This window comes from Cyprinus carpio, chromosome B8 (assembly GCF_018340385.1).
Source record: "Cyprinus carpio isolate SPL01 chromosome B8, ASM1834038v1, whole genome shotgun sequence".
Lineage (NCBI taxonomy): Eukaryota > Metazoa > Chordata > Actinopteri > Cypriniformes > Cyprinidae > Cyprinus > Cyprinus carpio.
The window spans coordinates 3,664,412-3,678,774 of record NC_056604.1 but is presented as its reverse complement, the minus strand read 5'-3'; the positions used below and the strand labels follow the sequence as shown (position 1 = coordinate 3,678,774).

The 14,363-nt window shown below is 33.0% G+C and overlaps 1 protein-coding gene across 1 annotated transcript in view; it reads left to right on the top strand.

Moving 5' to 3' along the window:
• Positions 1-14,285, top strand: part of LOC109093842 (homeobox protein cut-like 2) — a 48,358-nt gene extending 34,073 nt beyond the window's left edge. The window contains exons 14-20 of the mRNA XM_042730396.1: positions 1,010-1,108; positions 2,768-3,576; positions 5,499-5,663; positions 6,918-7,206; positions 8,558-8,746; positions 9,655-9,931; positions 12,273-14,285. Coding sequence (XP_042586330.1) covers positions 1,010-1,108; positions 2,768-3,576; positions 5,499-5,663; positions 6,918-7,206; positions 8,558-8,746; positions 9,655-9,931; positions 12,273-12,951 — 2,507 coding nt within the window. The 3' untranslated portion in view covers positions 12,952-14,285. The remainder of the gene's footprint in view (positions 1-1,009; positions 1,109-2,767; positions 3,577-5,498; positions 5,664-6,917; positions 7,207-8,557; positions 8,747-9,654; positions 9,932-12,272) is intronic.
• The last annotated feature ends 78 nt before the right edge of the window (positions 14,286-14,363 follow it).

Here is a 14,363-nt window from a genome sequence, read left to right as displayed (position 1 = left end):
AAAATATTATGAAATAATTAATAATTAATTTTACATAAATTTCACCAAGCATTACATGACAATATAGCAGACCATTTTAAGAAATAAAATATTTTAATAATGCTGTAAGTTAATAAACGGCATGAATTGTCTTCTGATATATTTTATAAAATAATATCATATTTTTTATAATATTTTTACATATATGATATTTTTAACTAAAGCCAGGTCGATTATATATAGACATATTAAAATATATATATGCTAGTATTTCTGCTGGATAAATTTAATTAATTTACTAATATTTTTATAGTGCAATATATCAAACAAAAGATCCTCTTGGAGCAGCATCCTTATTGGTCCTACAGACAACATTAGTGTTAATAAATCAGATTTTTGAGTGAGGGATAATTTTTAATTACAGTAAATACAATAATAATGCATGAATTTTAAATCACAACAAATACTACTGTGATATATGAATACTTTACAATTTAAATAATAATTTCAAAAATATATATTTCTTATACAGAATATCATCTTCATGGTAAAAATAAAAACATATATATTAAATATGCAACATTTATTTATTTTAATTTGAGGTGAAATATGACCCTGACATGTTCAGGACAGGCTTCATGAGAGATCACACCTAATATTATCCACCTGCTATTTCCACATTATGGAAGTCAGATGGCTCGTGAGCTGTGTTTCATGTCTTTGACCGATCCCACAGCCCCATCTGATACCCTGAAGATGTCTCATCTCGCTTTAAACCCCACCTCAGACCCCCAGAGAGAAGCGGTCCGGTTTCCTGTGCAAGAGTTTCTGGTGCTTCTGCACACCCTCCCAAAGCCTGATTTGTTGTGATGCTCTCAGCTCTGGTTTTGAAAGTAAAGCGTTCACGTGCTAGCGCACCCGCACCTGATGCCAGCTTCTCAAAGGCAGCCATTGATCTAGCAATCAAACGCGAGGCTTTGGAGCTGCTCTCTGATCAGCCCTCCTCTCTCTCCTTTACCCTCTCCGACAGGGAGCATCACTCCTCGCATCCGAACTCCTGAAACTGGGTCAGATGATGCCATCAAGAACATTCTAGAGCAGGCCAAGAAGGAGATCCAGTCACAAAGAGGTGGGTACAAAGACACCAAATCCACAGGCAGTTTCTGAACCTCACGCTGCTACCTACACAACAACACACAGCAGCAGTGAAGCGCACTTTGATCTGCGCAGCTGCGCATACGTGACTGTTGCACGATTGTTTTGCATAAAGGGATGCCTGATGTGTGTCAGAATCATCTGCATTTTGTTCAAAATGACTTACTTCACTACAAAAAAAAAAAAAAAAAAAAAAATCAGATTTACCAAATTTTTAGGAACCAATTTAGGAACCAAAATGTGTGACTAGACAGTATATCCTGAATTAAATGTATTTTTTCTCACCACAATTTAATTTAAACATAAATATAAAAAGAGCATAAATATGTGCTTAAATATATATTTAAGCCTCGCTATAAGAACATTTTGTGAGGTATATACTAAAATAAATAAAATTTAAATTAATAAAAAAATTTGCAAAAATTTTTTTTCAAATTATGGTCTCTAAAAATATATTCTCTTACTGTCCTATGTAATTTTGCTTCTTTAGTATATTTATTTGAAGAATGTTGAGATAGAAAAACAAAAATACATATTACAAATATTTTCACAGTGTCTTAGAGCATTGACTATTTTAATCATATTTTTATAATAAAGCAAAAATGTAAGCATGCATAATCATACATTGTTAAGAAAAAATTAAAATGTAAAGATGTCTTTGAAAATATACTACTTATACACTGCTAGTAAAATGTACTGTATGTCTGCTCTTTTTAATTGTTAATAAATCAATTTAAATAATAATTATTTTTATATTAATTTAATGTTTTAAATATTTATTATTTAATCAAATACAAAATATTAATACAATTTAATCTTTTTATATTATACATAATATTTTAAATATTTATAGTATTTTTAGAATAATTAAATATTTAAAATATTTTTTTATGATGTATTATCAAATACAAAATATTAATATAATTAAAATGTACTATTATATAAATATTTAATATAAATATATAATTTGCTTTTAAGATTAAAATGATTTTAATATGATATTTTTAATATATTTTAATATTAAAATCATTTGTTGTTTTATTTATTTGTTATACGGGGAAGTCGTGGCCTAATGGTTAGAGAGTTGGACTCGTAATCCAAAGGTTGCACTTTGGATGGGTTAAATGCAGAGCAGGAATTCCAAGTATGGGTCACCATACTTAGCTGTATGTCACGTCACTTTCTTTCTTAATTATTTTAATAAATAATTATTTGTCTACACACTTGCTAGTGCTAGTTTGGCTATTATTATAATTCATTTTTATTATAATGAAATATTTGATATATTTATTTTATTAATGTATTATCAAACATAAAATATTAATATAATTAAATACCTTTACCATTATATAAATATTTCATATTAATTTTTAATTTGTTTTATATTTTAATATTAAAATTATTTGATATTATATATATATATATATTATTTATATATATATATATATAATATATATATATATATATATATATATATATATATATATATATTATATATATATATATATTTGATATAATAATTTTAATAAATAATAATTATTTGTCTACAACACTTTTTAAATCATGCATGTCAACTCAAACTACCTCTGACTAGCAAAGCAAACTCATGTTGTGATCTGTGTGTGTCGGCCAGGAGAGAGTAAGTCGTCTCTGGGCTGCTCATCAGGCCGTAACAGCTCCGGAGGAAGCAGCAGTTCGGACGAAACCATCAAGAGCATCCTGGAGCAGGCCCGTCGAGAGATGCAGGCGCAGCAGCAGGCCCTGCTGGAGATGGAGGTGTGCGGCCGGGCGTCCTCCAGCGAGCGTCTCGCCCTGCAGGACCACGCCAAGGCTCAGCCGCCCCCAACACCGCCCTTCATCAAACAGGAAGAGGGTGTGTCCAATCCCACTGGCAGCCCTCAGACGCCCCTGAGCGTCCTGTCCCCCGCCGCCTTCGTCCAAAACATCATCCGCCAGGTGAAGACGGAGATCGGTGAGACCGGTGCGTATTTCGACCAGCACTGGTCCGCCGAGCGTGGCGCGGTTGTGATGAGCGTGGGCGGCACCGCTCGCCCCTTCACCTCCGTGTCTCCGTCGCTCTCCTCCTCTTCGTCCACGGGACATGCGTCCATGCCTCGTCCCTGGCCGCGGATGGAGAACGGAGACTGTCCCGTGAACGGCGAGGAAGCGTCCGCCCCTGAGGACGAGCCCGTGTTGGGACGGCCGCTGGAGATCAAGGCGGAGCCGGACGTGTCGGTCAGCGGAGAGCCACCCTGCGGTGGAGGACGGGTGTCATACTACCCCACCTACATCCCCCGAACCCTGAAGCCCACCGTCCCGCCGCTGACCCCGGAGCAGTACGAGCTGTACATGTACCGCGAGGTGGACACCCTCGAACTCACCCGGCAGGTGAAGGAAAAGCTGGCCAAGAACGGGATCTGCCAGAGGATCTTCGGAGAGAAGGTGGGCTTTAGAAATGTTCATTTAGTATCATTAATGTAGCTCAACAAAAGGAGAAGCTTGTTCACATAATCACAGGAAAACAGGCCAAAAAGAGCAATATGATCAGTGCAGTGTTTTCGATTCAATATTTTCAACTTAATAATGCCTATATACACAATAGCATGAAGCATCAATATGTGTGCTATTATTCATTGATATCCAAAGATATTACTGGATAACCATAACATAAGGAAGAATATCAAATATGTCCATTAAAATATGATATTTTTGTAAGATTTTTTTTTATTTATTTATTTTTTTTTACAATTATGTATGCAAACTTTTTCCCTTGTTGAAATTGGTTATAATTTTTTGAGCTTACACACCAATAGGTTTGCATAAACAAACTTCTTCAGTACTTGGTGCATCTTTTATTAGTATAGTTAATATAATAATATTTTTTATTTGTTTTTATTTTTATATTCTCTGTATTCTCTATTTTCCTTATTAATTTTCCTTTTTTTTTAAATTTTTAATTTAATTGTATTTTTTATTGCATTTTTTTTTACTATTATTTTGCTTTTTTAGGGTTTTATAGGATTTATTATTATTATTTTAGTACTTTTAGGGGGAAATCTGCTTAATTTTAATAAAAAAGATGGTAAAATGCTAAACATATATTATATTATATTACATTATATTATATTATATTATATTATATTATATTATATTATATTATATTATATTATATTATATTATATTATATTATATTATATTATATTAATTTCAGTATACATTTATTTCATCTCGAGTAACATAAATGTTTTATGTGAGGTTATAGTTTCAGTCAGTGATAATAACCCTGTTGAGATTGTTTGCGTGTCCTAACACAGCACAGCTGGAGAGGAAGTTTTCCTGTAATGAGTCAAGATCAAAAGAATCAGTGCATGAAACTGTTTTTTCCAAAAAAATCTGGCACAAATTCAATATTATTGTGTGGAAATGGCATAAATCTGTTTTAACAAATCAACATTAAAGCCAATTTTTTCTGACATTAAATCAAAACCATATTTATTCTCTTAATACATGTTTCTGGTCTTACTGTGAAAAATTCATCTGTGCATGTACTATAATTAAATGTATCAAACTCACAATGTAGTGATACTCCTGTCTTAAATCCATGCAAAATAATATATATATATATATATATATATATATATATATATATATATATATATATATATATATATATATATATAGATATATATATATATATATACACACACACTGAAGATCAAAAGTTTGAGGTCAGTAAGTTTTTTTTATGTCGTTGAAAGAATTCTCTTTTACTTACCAAGGCTGTTTATTTGATAAATAATAATAATAAAACAGTAATATTGTGAAATGTTATTACAGTTTAACTTGCTGTTTTCTATTTGAGTATGTTGTAAAATGTAATTTATTTCTGTGATGCGCAGCTGAATTTTCAGCATCATTACTCTAGTCTTCAGTGTCACATGATCTTTAGAAATCATTCTCATACACTGATTTGCTGCTTAAGAAACATTTCTGATAAAATCCGTGCTGAACACAGTCGTGCTGCTGAATATTTTTTTTGTAAACAGTGATACATTTTTCTGGATTCTTGAGTGTAAAGTTTAAAAGAACAGCATTTATTTGAAATAGAAATCTTTTGTAACATTAGAAATGTCTTCACGCTCACTTCTGATCAATTTAATGCATCCTTACTCAATAAAAGTAATTATTTCTGTAACTCACTGATCCTAAACTCTTGAGCGGTAGTGTAAGTTCAGTAAGGAGTTCCTGGATTGTTTTTTGCTGCCATCTAGTGGTCAGTAGAATATGTCCAGTGAAAGCTGATTTCAACCAGTGGTGTTTCTGTTTTATTCTGAACATTATTATTGTCTGTGTGTCTCTGGCAGGTGTTGGGTTTGTCTCAGGGCAGCGTGAGTGACATGTTATCCAGACCGAAACCCTGGAGTAAGCTCACTCAGAAGGGCCGCGAGCCGTTCATACGCATGCAGCTCTGGCTGCTGGACCAGCTGGGTCACGGTCTCAACCACAGCCAGGGCCAGGGTCAGGGTCAGTCATCACCACAGACACACTCATATCTGCAATACTGAAAGAAGTATAGGTTTCAATTATTCATTACTATTACATGGTAGTAGTATTTGTTGTACTGTTTGAATAAAATCACTGTTTTTTTTCTGTATTTTGATAAAAGTGTTATTATAGTAATGAGAAGCTTAAAACAATCTTAGGAAACAAATGAAATATATTTGTAATATAACATGATAAATAATAATAATTATCATATATAAATTATTAAATAATATTACAGTAAAGAGACCTTTTAGCATTTCAGTATTGATTGTTTTAGGGGGAAATCTGCTTAATTGTAATTGTAAAACATTTGAACATTAATCTTCATTTACTGTAGTAGTTATACAAAATCATTGTTTTTGTATTTGCATTCTGATGAAAAAAATATAGTAATTCGAAATCTTAGAATAATTGAAAAGCAGGTAAAAAAAATACAATTAGAAATACAGTTCTATTATTATTATTATTATTATTATTATTATTATTATTATTATTATTATTATTATTATATAAAAACATTTTTAGGATACTGTATCATTTATAGTATAAATTACAGCAGTTTATATTATTACAGTAAAGAAACTTTTTTTGGTGTTCTGGTAATAATCGTTTGAGGGGAAAATATGATTAATTGTCATTGAAATGATGGGAAAATGCCAAACATATTACAGTAAGGCTTCATTTAATGTATGCAAAATACTATTTCTTATTTCCTACATAGTTAAATAAATAAGGTTTTTCTTACTTAGTATTTTTGGTGGTGTTTTTCCAGTAAAAATATCTACAAATTCCTAAGTCAAAATAAATTTACATGAGATGCAAAATGACTTAAGATATTAATAGTTTATGCTGAAAATATGAACAAATATTTGTCAGTGGGGTCAGAAAAATAAACTTAATTCAAGGTAAAAGATAACCTAAGGTAAAAAGGGACCCCACTGACAGATATTTGTTTTGACAGCTACCTTGTTTTAAGCGCAAACCCACTTAATTATAATTTTTTTTTATGATGATATTTTTATTTATTTATTTTTATCTTGATTAAAGTATGTTTAGATATTTGGACACAAGACAAAAATAAAATTAGTATGTTTCTGCTCCTTTTGTTTTCTGGGTAAATGGTTTTGTTAGATGTGTAAGATGTTTTGTTTCATAATTTTGGTGTTTTTAACATAACAAATGCTCGTAAAATGCTTCTGACTGTGAATACTAATATCATCTTTGGTGGTTGGTTCTCAGATAAGAGCCCCGTGACGAGCCGCTCGTCCCCGTCCCCTCCTCCGAGTCCTGAGGACGGTCACCCCAGCATGACCCTGGAGCCCGTGAGTCTGGCGCTGGAGAGCAGTAAGGAGAACCAGCAGCCGCAGCACGCCGAGCCCCACGGAGGGAAGACCACGCCGGGGACGATGGTCCCGCAGCAGCCCCACACACCGCTGGGCATCCAGGAGCTGGTGGCCATGTCTCCGGAGCTGGACACGTACGCCATCACCAAGAGAGTGAAGGAAGTGCTGACCGACAACAACTTAGGTGATTTACATGTATACATCATCTGAAAGTTGAATAAATAATCTTTCCATTGATGTATGGTTTATTGGGATCAGACAATATTTGTCTGAGATACAACTATTTGAAAATCTGGAATCTGAGGGTGCAAAAAATCTAAATATTGAGAAAGTCATCTTTAAAGTTGTTCAAATGAAGTTCTTAGCCATGCATATTACTAATCAGAAATTAAGTTTTGATATATTTACAGTAGGAAATTTACAAAATATCTTCATGGAACATGATCTTTACTTGATATCCTAATGATTTTTGGCATAAAAGAAAAATCAATAATTTTGACCCATACAATGTATTTTTGGCTATTGCTACAAATATACCCCAGAGACTTAAAACTGCTTTTGTGCTGCAGGGTCACATACTGTATGTCAAATTAACACTTTTGACACTACCGTACAAAAGTTGATCAAGTGTTGTGTTAACTAATAGTATTAAAAATTGCAATCGAAATAAAAATGAAATTAAATGTAATATGTATATAATATAACTGTTAGATAAAAACATAACCTTAAAAAGTTGGATGATGATTAGAAATGTTGCCTACAGATATAAATGTTTGAGATTAAGTATTAATTAAAGGATTAATGCTATATAAAAGATAGAAAACCATAAATATGGCAAAATCATGCAACAATATTACTAAAACAAACTAAAATTAAAATTAAAACTGAAAATATAAAAAAAGAAGCTAATTCTAAATATTAATAAAATACTATAATAATATACACTACTAGTGATGTTTTTAAATGTTTTTTAAAGAAGTCTCTTCTGCTCACCAGGGCTGCATTTATTTGATCAAAAATACAGTAAAAATAGTAATAATATGAAGTTGAATATGAAGTGTTTTCTATTTGAATGTGTTTTAAAATATAATTTATTTCTGTGATGCGCAGCTGAATTTTCAGCATCATTACTCCAGTCTTCAGTGTCACATGATCTTCAGAAATCATTCTAATATGATGATTTGCTGCTCAAGAAACATTTCTGATTATTATCAGTGTTGAAAACAGTTGTGCTGCTTCATATTTTTGTGGAAATCATGACAAATTTTTATTTTCAGGATTCTTTTATGAATACAAAGTTCAAAAGAACAGCATTTATTTGTAATAGAAATCTTTTTTAACATTATAAATGTCTTAACTGTCACTTTTGATCAATTTAATGCATCCTTACTGAAAAAAAGTGTTAATTAAAAAAATGTAAGCAAAAAATAGATTCATAGAAACTGAGATTTTGAACTGATTTAATGTTCAGCTGAGGAGAGTTCTAAGGACTGTGGGCCGGATTGGTAACTGTGTGAGCTTGTGTGTTGATGCAGGTCAGCGTCTGTTTGGAGAGAGCATTCTGGGATTGACTCAGGGTTCAGTGTCTGACCTGCTGTCCAGACCGAAGCCGTGGCATAAGCTCAGTCTGAAGGGCCGCGAGCCGTTCGTCCGCATGCAGCTGTGGCTCAACGACCCGCACAACGTCGACAAACTCAGAGACATCAAGAAAATGGAGAAGAAAGGTAAGGATTTTTATTCATTCTTCATTTTTGATTCTGTGTCGTTTCATTTTATTAATAAATTAGATTTAAAATAGTGCAATCCAAAGTTATTAAATATATGCAAAATGTTATTTATTTATATACTGTTGTTCAAAGGTTGTTATAATTAACTAAAACTATTTAAAAAAAAAATCTGTGAACGAAATAAAGCTTAAAATAAAATATAAATATTAGAATAAAAACTTAAGTTAAATAAGAAATGTTGCCTTGATGGCTAAAATTTAAAATTAAGCTACAGTATATAGATATAAATTAAAATAAAAAAATTATAAAAACAACAAATGTATTGATATACTATAATAGTATTTTGTATTAGCTTTTATTTTTACATTTTCAGTTTTCTTTTAATGTTAGTTGAAGTTTTTGTCACTTTTATTTTTTTTTATTTTTTTTTGGGGGGGGTTAAAAATAATTCTGTATAGCTTTCATTTTTATTGTAGTTTCAGTTTTATTAAATTTATTATTTTGACCTAAGATTTTGATTATTACTTATGATCCACTTTGAAGATCCAGTTGATCAGAATTTGCAAACTTTTTGTATTTTGATCCAAATTTAATAATAATATTTACTTTTCAGACAATAACTTGATTCGCTGAATTGCACATGCAATGTATTGAGATCCAGTGTTATTTTAGAGTTATTTATGTACTATTATAGTATTTCATATTTGGAATAAGCTTTTATTATTGTATTTTCAGGTGATTTTTTTTTTTTCATTTTAGTTGAAGTTTTAGTAATTTTATGTGAATATGTCATTTATATCTACATATATACATACACTTTCTGTGAAGATGCAGTTGATGATAATTTGTAAAGTGGTCTGTAGACACTGCTTCAGTACTGAGTGTATGTGTCTGGTTTTCTCCAGCGTATCTGAAGAGGCGATACGGTCTGCTGAGTCCCGGCTCAGACAGCGATTCCCCCGGCGCTCATTCAGACTGCATCAGTCCGGGTCTGACCCCGCTGGAGCTCTGCCCCTTCAGCCAGGCCAAGAAACCCCGCGTGGTGCTGGCGGCCGAGGAGAAGGAGGCTCTGAGGAAGGCGTATCTGCAGGAGCCGTATCCCTCTCAGCACACCATCGAGATGCTGGCCGCCCAGCTCAACCTCAAAACCAACACCGTCATCAACTGGTTCCACAACTACAGGTCCGAATCCACGGCTTACCTCCTAAAGACACCCAGAAGAGATGTCCTAAATGAGTTTTGTGTCCAAACTGTTGTTAGCGTTTGAAGCTTTGAATGGGAGTTTGGCTCCACCTGCAGGATAATTGAGGAATTACAAAGTGAGAAACAAGAGAATCGTATGGCTACACCTGTACAGCATTAACAGTGGCATAAACTTTTCACATACAGTACCCCTTAATTTATGATTTTCAGATTTTTTTCAATGACTAATTGAACACACTATTATAGCGGATCCAAAAGCGCTGCTTTTGTTACTAAAAACTTTAATTTCTTCGTTTAATATAAGTGAGTGTCTAGACCTTATTCTTTTATTTATTAAGAGTAATATTGAATCAACCTTAAGCATTGTTTTTTTCAAGAATAGGAAAGACCTCATGTTAAAGATCAAAATAAGCACTAAAGGTGCAAGACTGCAAGATTTGTTGCTGCTGAGGTAAACACTCTCACTCTTTCTCTGCTCTCTCTTTGCTATGTCTGACTGTAGAAATGTCATTAATTCTTCATTTGGGTAGCCTACAGAACAAACATGTTACAGGTAATAATATAATCAAAAACCATGGCAACAAATTATTTTTTAAGTCAGTTTAATAAGTTGAAAGACTTTCACAGTAAATTTAATTAAACTTAACTCGTGTTTAACCGTTGCTTCTTGTCATTGTAGGCTTAGGATACTTTTTTCAATAAATTTTCATGAATATCCAAATTAATTAAATTAATTTTATTTATTTTTTGTTACAAATTGTCCATTTGTTTATTTTTAACACCGCACCCCCATTTTTTGGTGGTCTACACTCCAGGGGGCGCTGCAGCACCCATACTTCCTGCTGTAATGGCAGTATCCCATAATAAAAATCTCTTGAACTGAAAATAAGCGGCATGGGGATAGATTTTTTGATCCAGATGTTAAGACATATTATTAATAAATTAATTTAAAATGTTCATTTTCAGATAATTACTGGGTTGACTGAATTACACATGCAATTCAGTGAGATCCAGTGTTATTTTAGTGTATTTAAATATACAATTGTAGTATTTATTATTTTTTTAAATTACATTTTATTTTTATAATTTCAAGTTTTATTATTTTTTATGTGCTTTCACCATTTTTATATGGCTAATTTTTCTTTTTTTAAATTAATTTAGTATTACAACTTAAACTTATTTATTTCAGTTATTGTTTATTATTCAGCCAGTGACTGGATTTGTTTACATTACATTAACAATGCATTAATGCACTTAGCAGACACTTACTTACAGTACATTCAGGCTATACATATTTTTGTCAGTATGTGTGTTCCCTGGGAATTGAACCCACAACCTTTTGCACGTGTAATGCAATGCTCTACCACTGAGCCACAGGAACACGTGAAGCTCATTTGTTATTTTTAGTGTTGTTTATATAATATTTATATATTATGTATTATTTAGTAATATTTTGAATTAGCTATTATTTTTATTTTTTATTTATTTATTCATTTTTCATTATTATTTAATTTTCTCATTTTACTTTCATTTATTTTATTTTCATTTTACTTTAACTTTTATTTTAATTTTGTTATGTGCTTTCAAAATGTATAGGTTTAATACATTTTTATTTTACTTTTATTAAATTTCTATTAACTGTAAACTTAAACATGTTTTATGTGCTTTTGTTAATTTTTATTAGTTTTTGTTTTATTTAAATATTTCTATATAGCTTTAGCTTTTATTCGTTTTTATTTCAGCTTTAGTTTTAGTCATTTTAATATTTCAACTTATTGATTTCAAACAGTTGCCGAGACAACATTTCTAATTTTCTTTTTCCCCCATCTAATATTTATATTTAATTTAATTTTAACATTATTTCAATTACTGATTTTTTTTAAATAGTTATAGGAAACAACTGGTGAAATCATGTGACAACAATAATAACTTTCCCTTTTAGACTTGCACTCTATTCATTTGCTGCTTGTTTTCTTTCTTTCTTTAAAAAAATTATAATAATAGCTTTCAAATCTTTTTGTATTCTGTCTGTTTTCTTTTCATTTATTATACAATTAACAAAAGCAAAAAGACCTCTTCTATCTGTTTTCTTTTTATTTATTATATTATTTAAAAAAAAACCTTGCTGCATTAAGCTAACTGAGACTTGTTATAACACTTGTATATCATTGCTCTTTTGTTGATTTTGATTGCTTCCATTGTCCTCATTTGTAAGTCACTTTGGATGAAAGCGTCTGCTAAATGACTAAATGTAAACAATAAAGCATGCTAAACCTAAAATCAGTAAATTTATTTCCTCTTACTGTCTTCCTCTCGATAGGTCCCGCATGCGGCGAGAGGTCCTGATGGAGGGTCTCCAAGACAACGACACAGACGCCGAGCACAACAACTACTCCCCGCTGACGTCCCACAGCCCCGCGTCTGACCGCGACGACAGGAAGCAGCCCTCGGCTGTCCGCAGCCGCCCTCTGAGCACCGGCTCGTGCCACTTCGCCCTTAAACAGGAGGCCAGCGAGCCGGATGAGGACGAGGAGCTCCGTCTGCGGCAGGCCAAGTGCTTCTCCGTCGGCGTCCAGTTCGCCCAGCTTAAAAGTAACCCGGAAACTGCCCCGCACCGCTCGCTGGGCGTCAAGGACGACGAACCGCCGAGGAACAGCCACGAGGGCGAGGAGCTGGAGAAGTCCCCCGAGGATCCCGTCAGCTTCAAGGCTTCGTCCGAACCGTCCCGGAGCAGCCTGGAGGTTTCGCTCAACTCGCCCTCCGCCGCGTCCTCGCCCGGCCTCATGATGTCCGTATCACCCGTCCCGTCCTCTTCCGCCCCCATCTCCCCGTCGCCGCCCAACCCGCCGGCCACGAACCACCACCACTCGCCCTCGCTCAACCCCAAACTCAACAAAAGCACTCAGAGACGCAACGAGAAGATGGCCAACCTCAACAACATCATCCATCGCCTGGAGCGGGCCGCCAACCGCGAGGAGACGCTGGAGTGGGAGTTCTAGACCAGGAGCGTAAGCGTCAGATATTTATAAACACGTTTTAGCTATTTTGATAAAGTCACTTTGGATTCTGCGTCACAGCTCTAGCTGGTTTCGAGGAGAGTTAACGTACCGGTGTCATGAAATGCACACTGACGTCTTGTAGATTGCCACTGGGTGAGATTATGAAATAAAAGACCTCTGTCTTAAGCCATCAAAAAGCACTACTTATTTAAAAACAAAACAAGAGAGAGACAATGACCAAATTTGCTAATTTTTGAATAGCAGTTTTTCAACTTTTGTCTGTAAGACGGGACAGCGAAGTCAAGTGACGTGCGACAGCTTCACGTTGACCGAGGGATAGTCCTAAAAGACTCTAAATAGTGAACATTGCATATGCATTTAGTTTCTTGGTGACATGTTTTGGATCTTTTGTTATACAAGCGTACAACGTGTGATTGTGTGTGTTGTAGAAATCGTCTGCAATAGCCTTCTCTGAACAAGATGTAGCATGGAACATAATTTACCCTCTATTTCCTCTCTAGATAGTAACCTGTGATATACTTGAGCGATACTATAAAAAGAGAAAAACGGCAAAAAACAAGAAAAAAGGAAATGTGAAAAGTCGGTACGATGGTAGATGCATTCTTGATTTTGTGAACGTGTCATTTTTATTTTTTATTTTTGGATACTTTGAGGTTTTACACCAGGATTCTTATGCACAGTTAAAACAACAAAAATTCTTACTCAGTATTTTTGTTGTTTTTCAGTACAAATATCTAAATATTTTTAAATCAAGTTGTTTACTTAAGAAGCAAAAAGACAAGTTTTTGCTTAAAACAATAATTATTCTGTTCCCATTTGCAGGTGTTTTTCTTGTTTTAAGCATAAACATATTTGTTTTTTCAGTAAACAAGACTTAATATCATAAGTAATCTGCTTCTCAATTGAATTGTGATCAATCGAAAATTAAGTGAGATTTTGCTTTAAAAATATTTATCAGTGGGATAAGAAAATCTGTTTGCCTTTAATATAAATCTTTGAGGGAAAAAAAATCTAACCCCATTGGCAGTTTTTTTTTTCTTCTTGTTTTAAGCATAAAGACACTCAAGTGAAAAATAATTCAATGAATCAGTCTTGTTTTACAGTATAAATATCTAAACATACTTAAACTGAGATTTAAAAGAAACATCAAAATTAAGTGAGTATGCTTAAAACAAGACAAAATATGACAGTGTGGTAATAAAAAAGTGTTCCTTTTAAATTAAGTTTATTTTTCTTAACCCACTAACACATATTTTTCTTGTTGTAAGCATAAACTCAATTAATGTTGATTTTATTATTATTAATATTTAGAATACATATTAAATCATTTCACAATAAAAAACATAAATCAAAAAAAAGGTTTGTTTGTTTTTTCTTAAAACAAACCACAA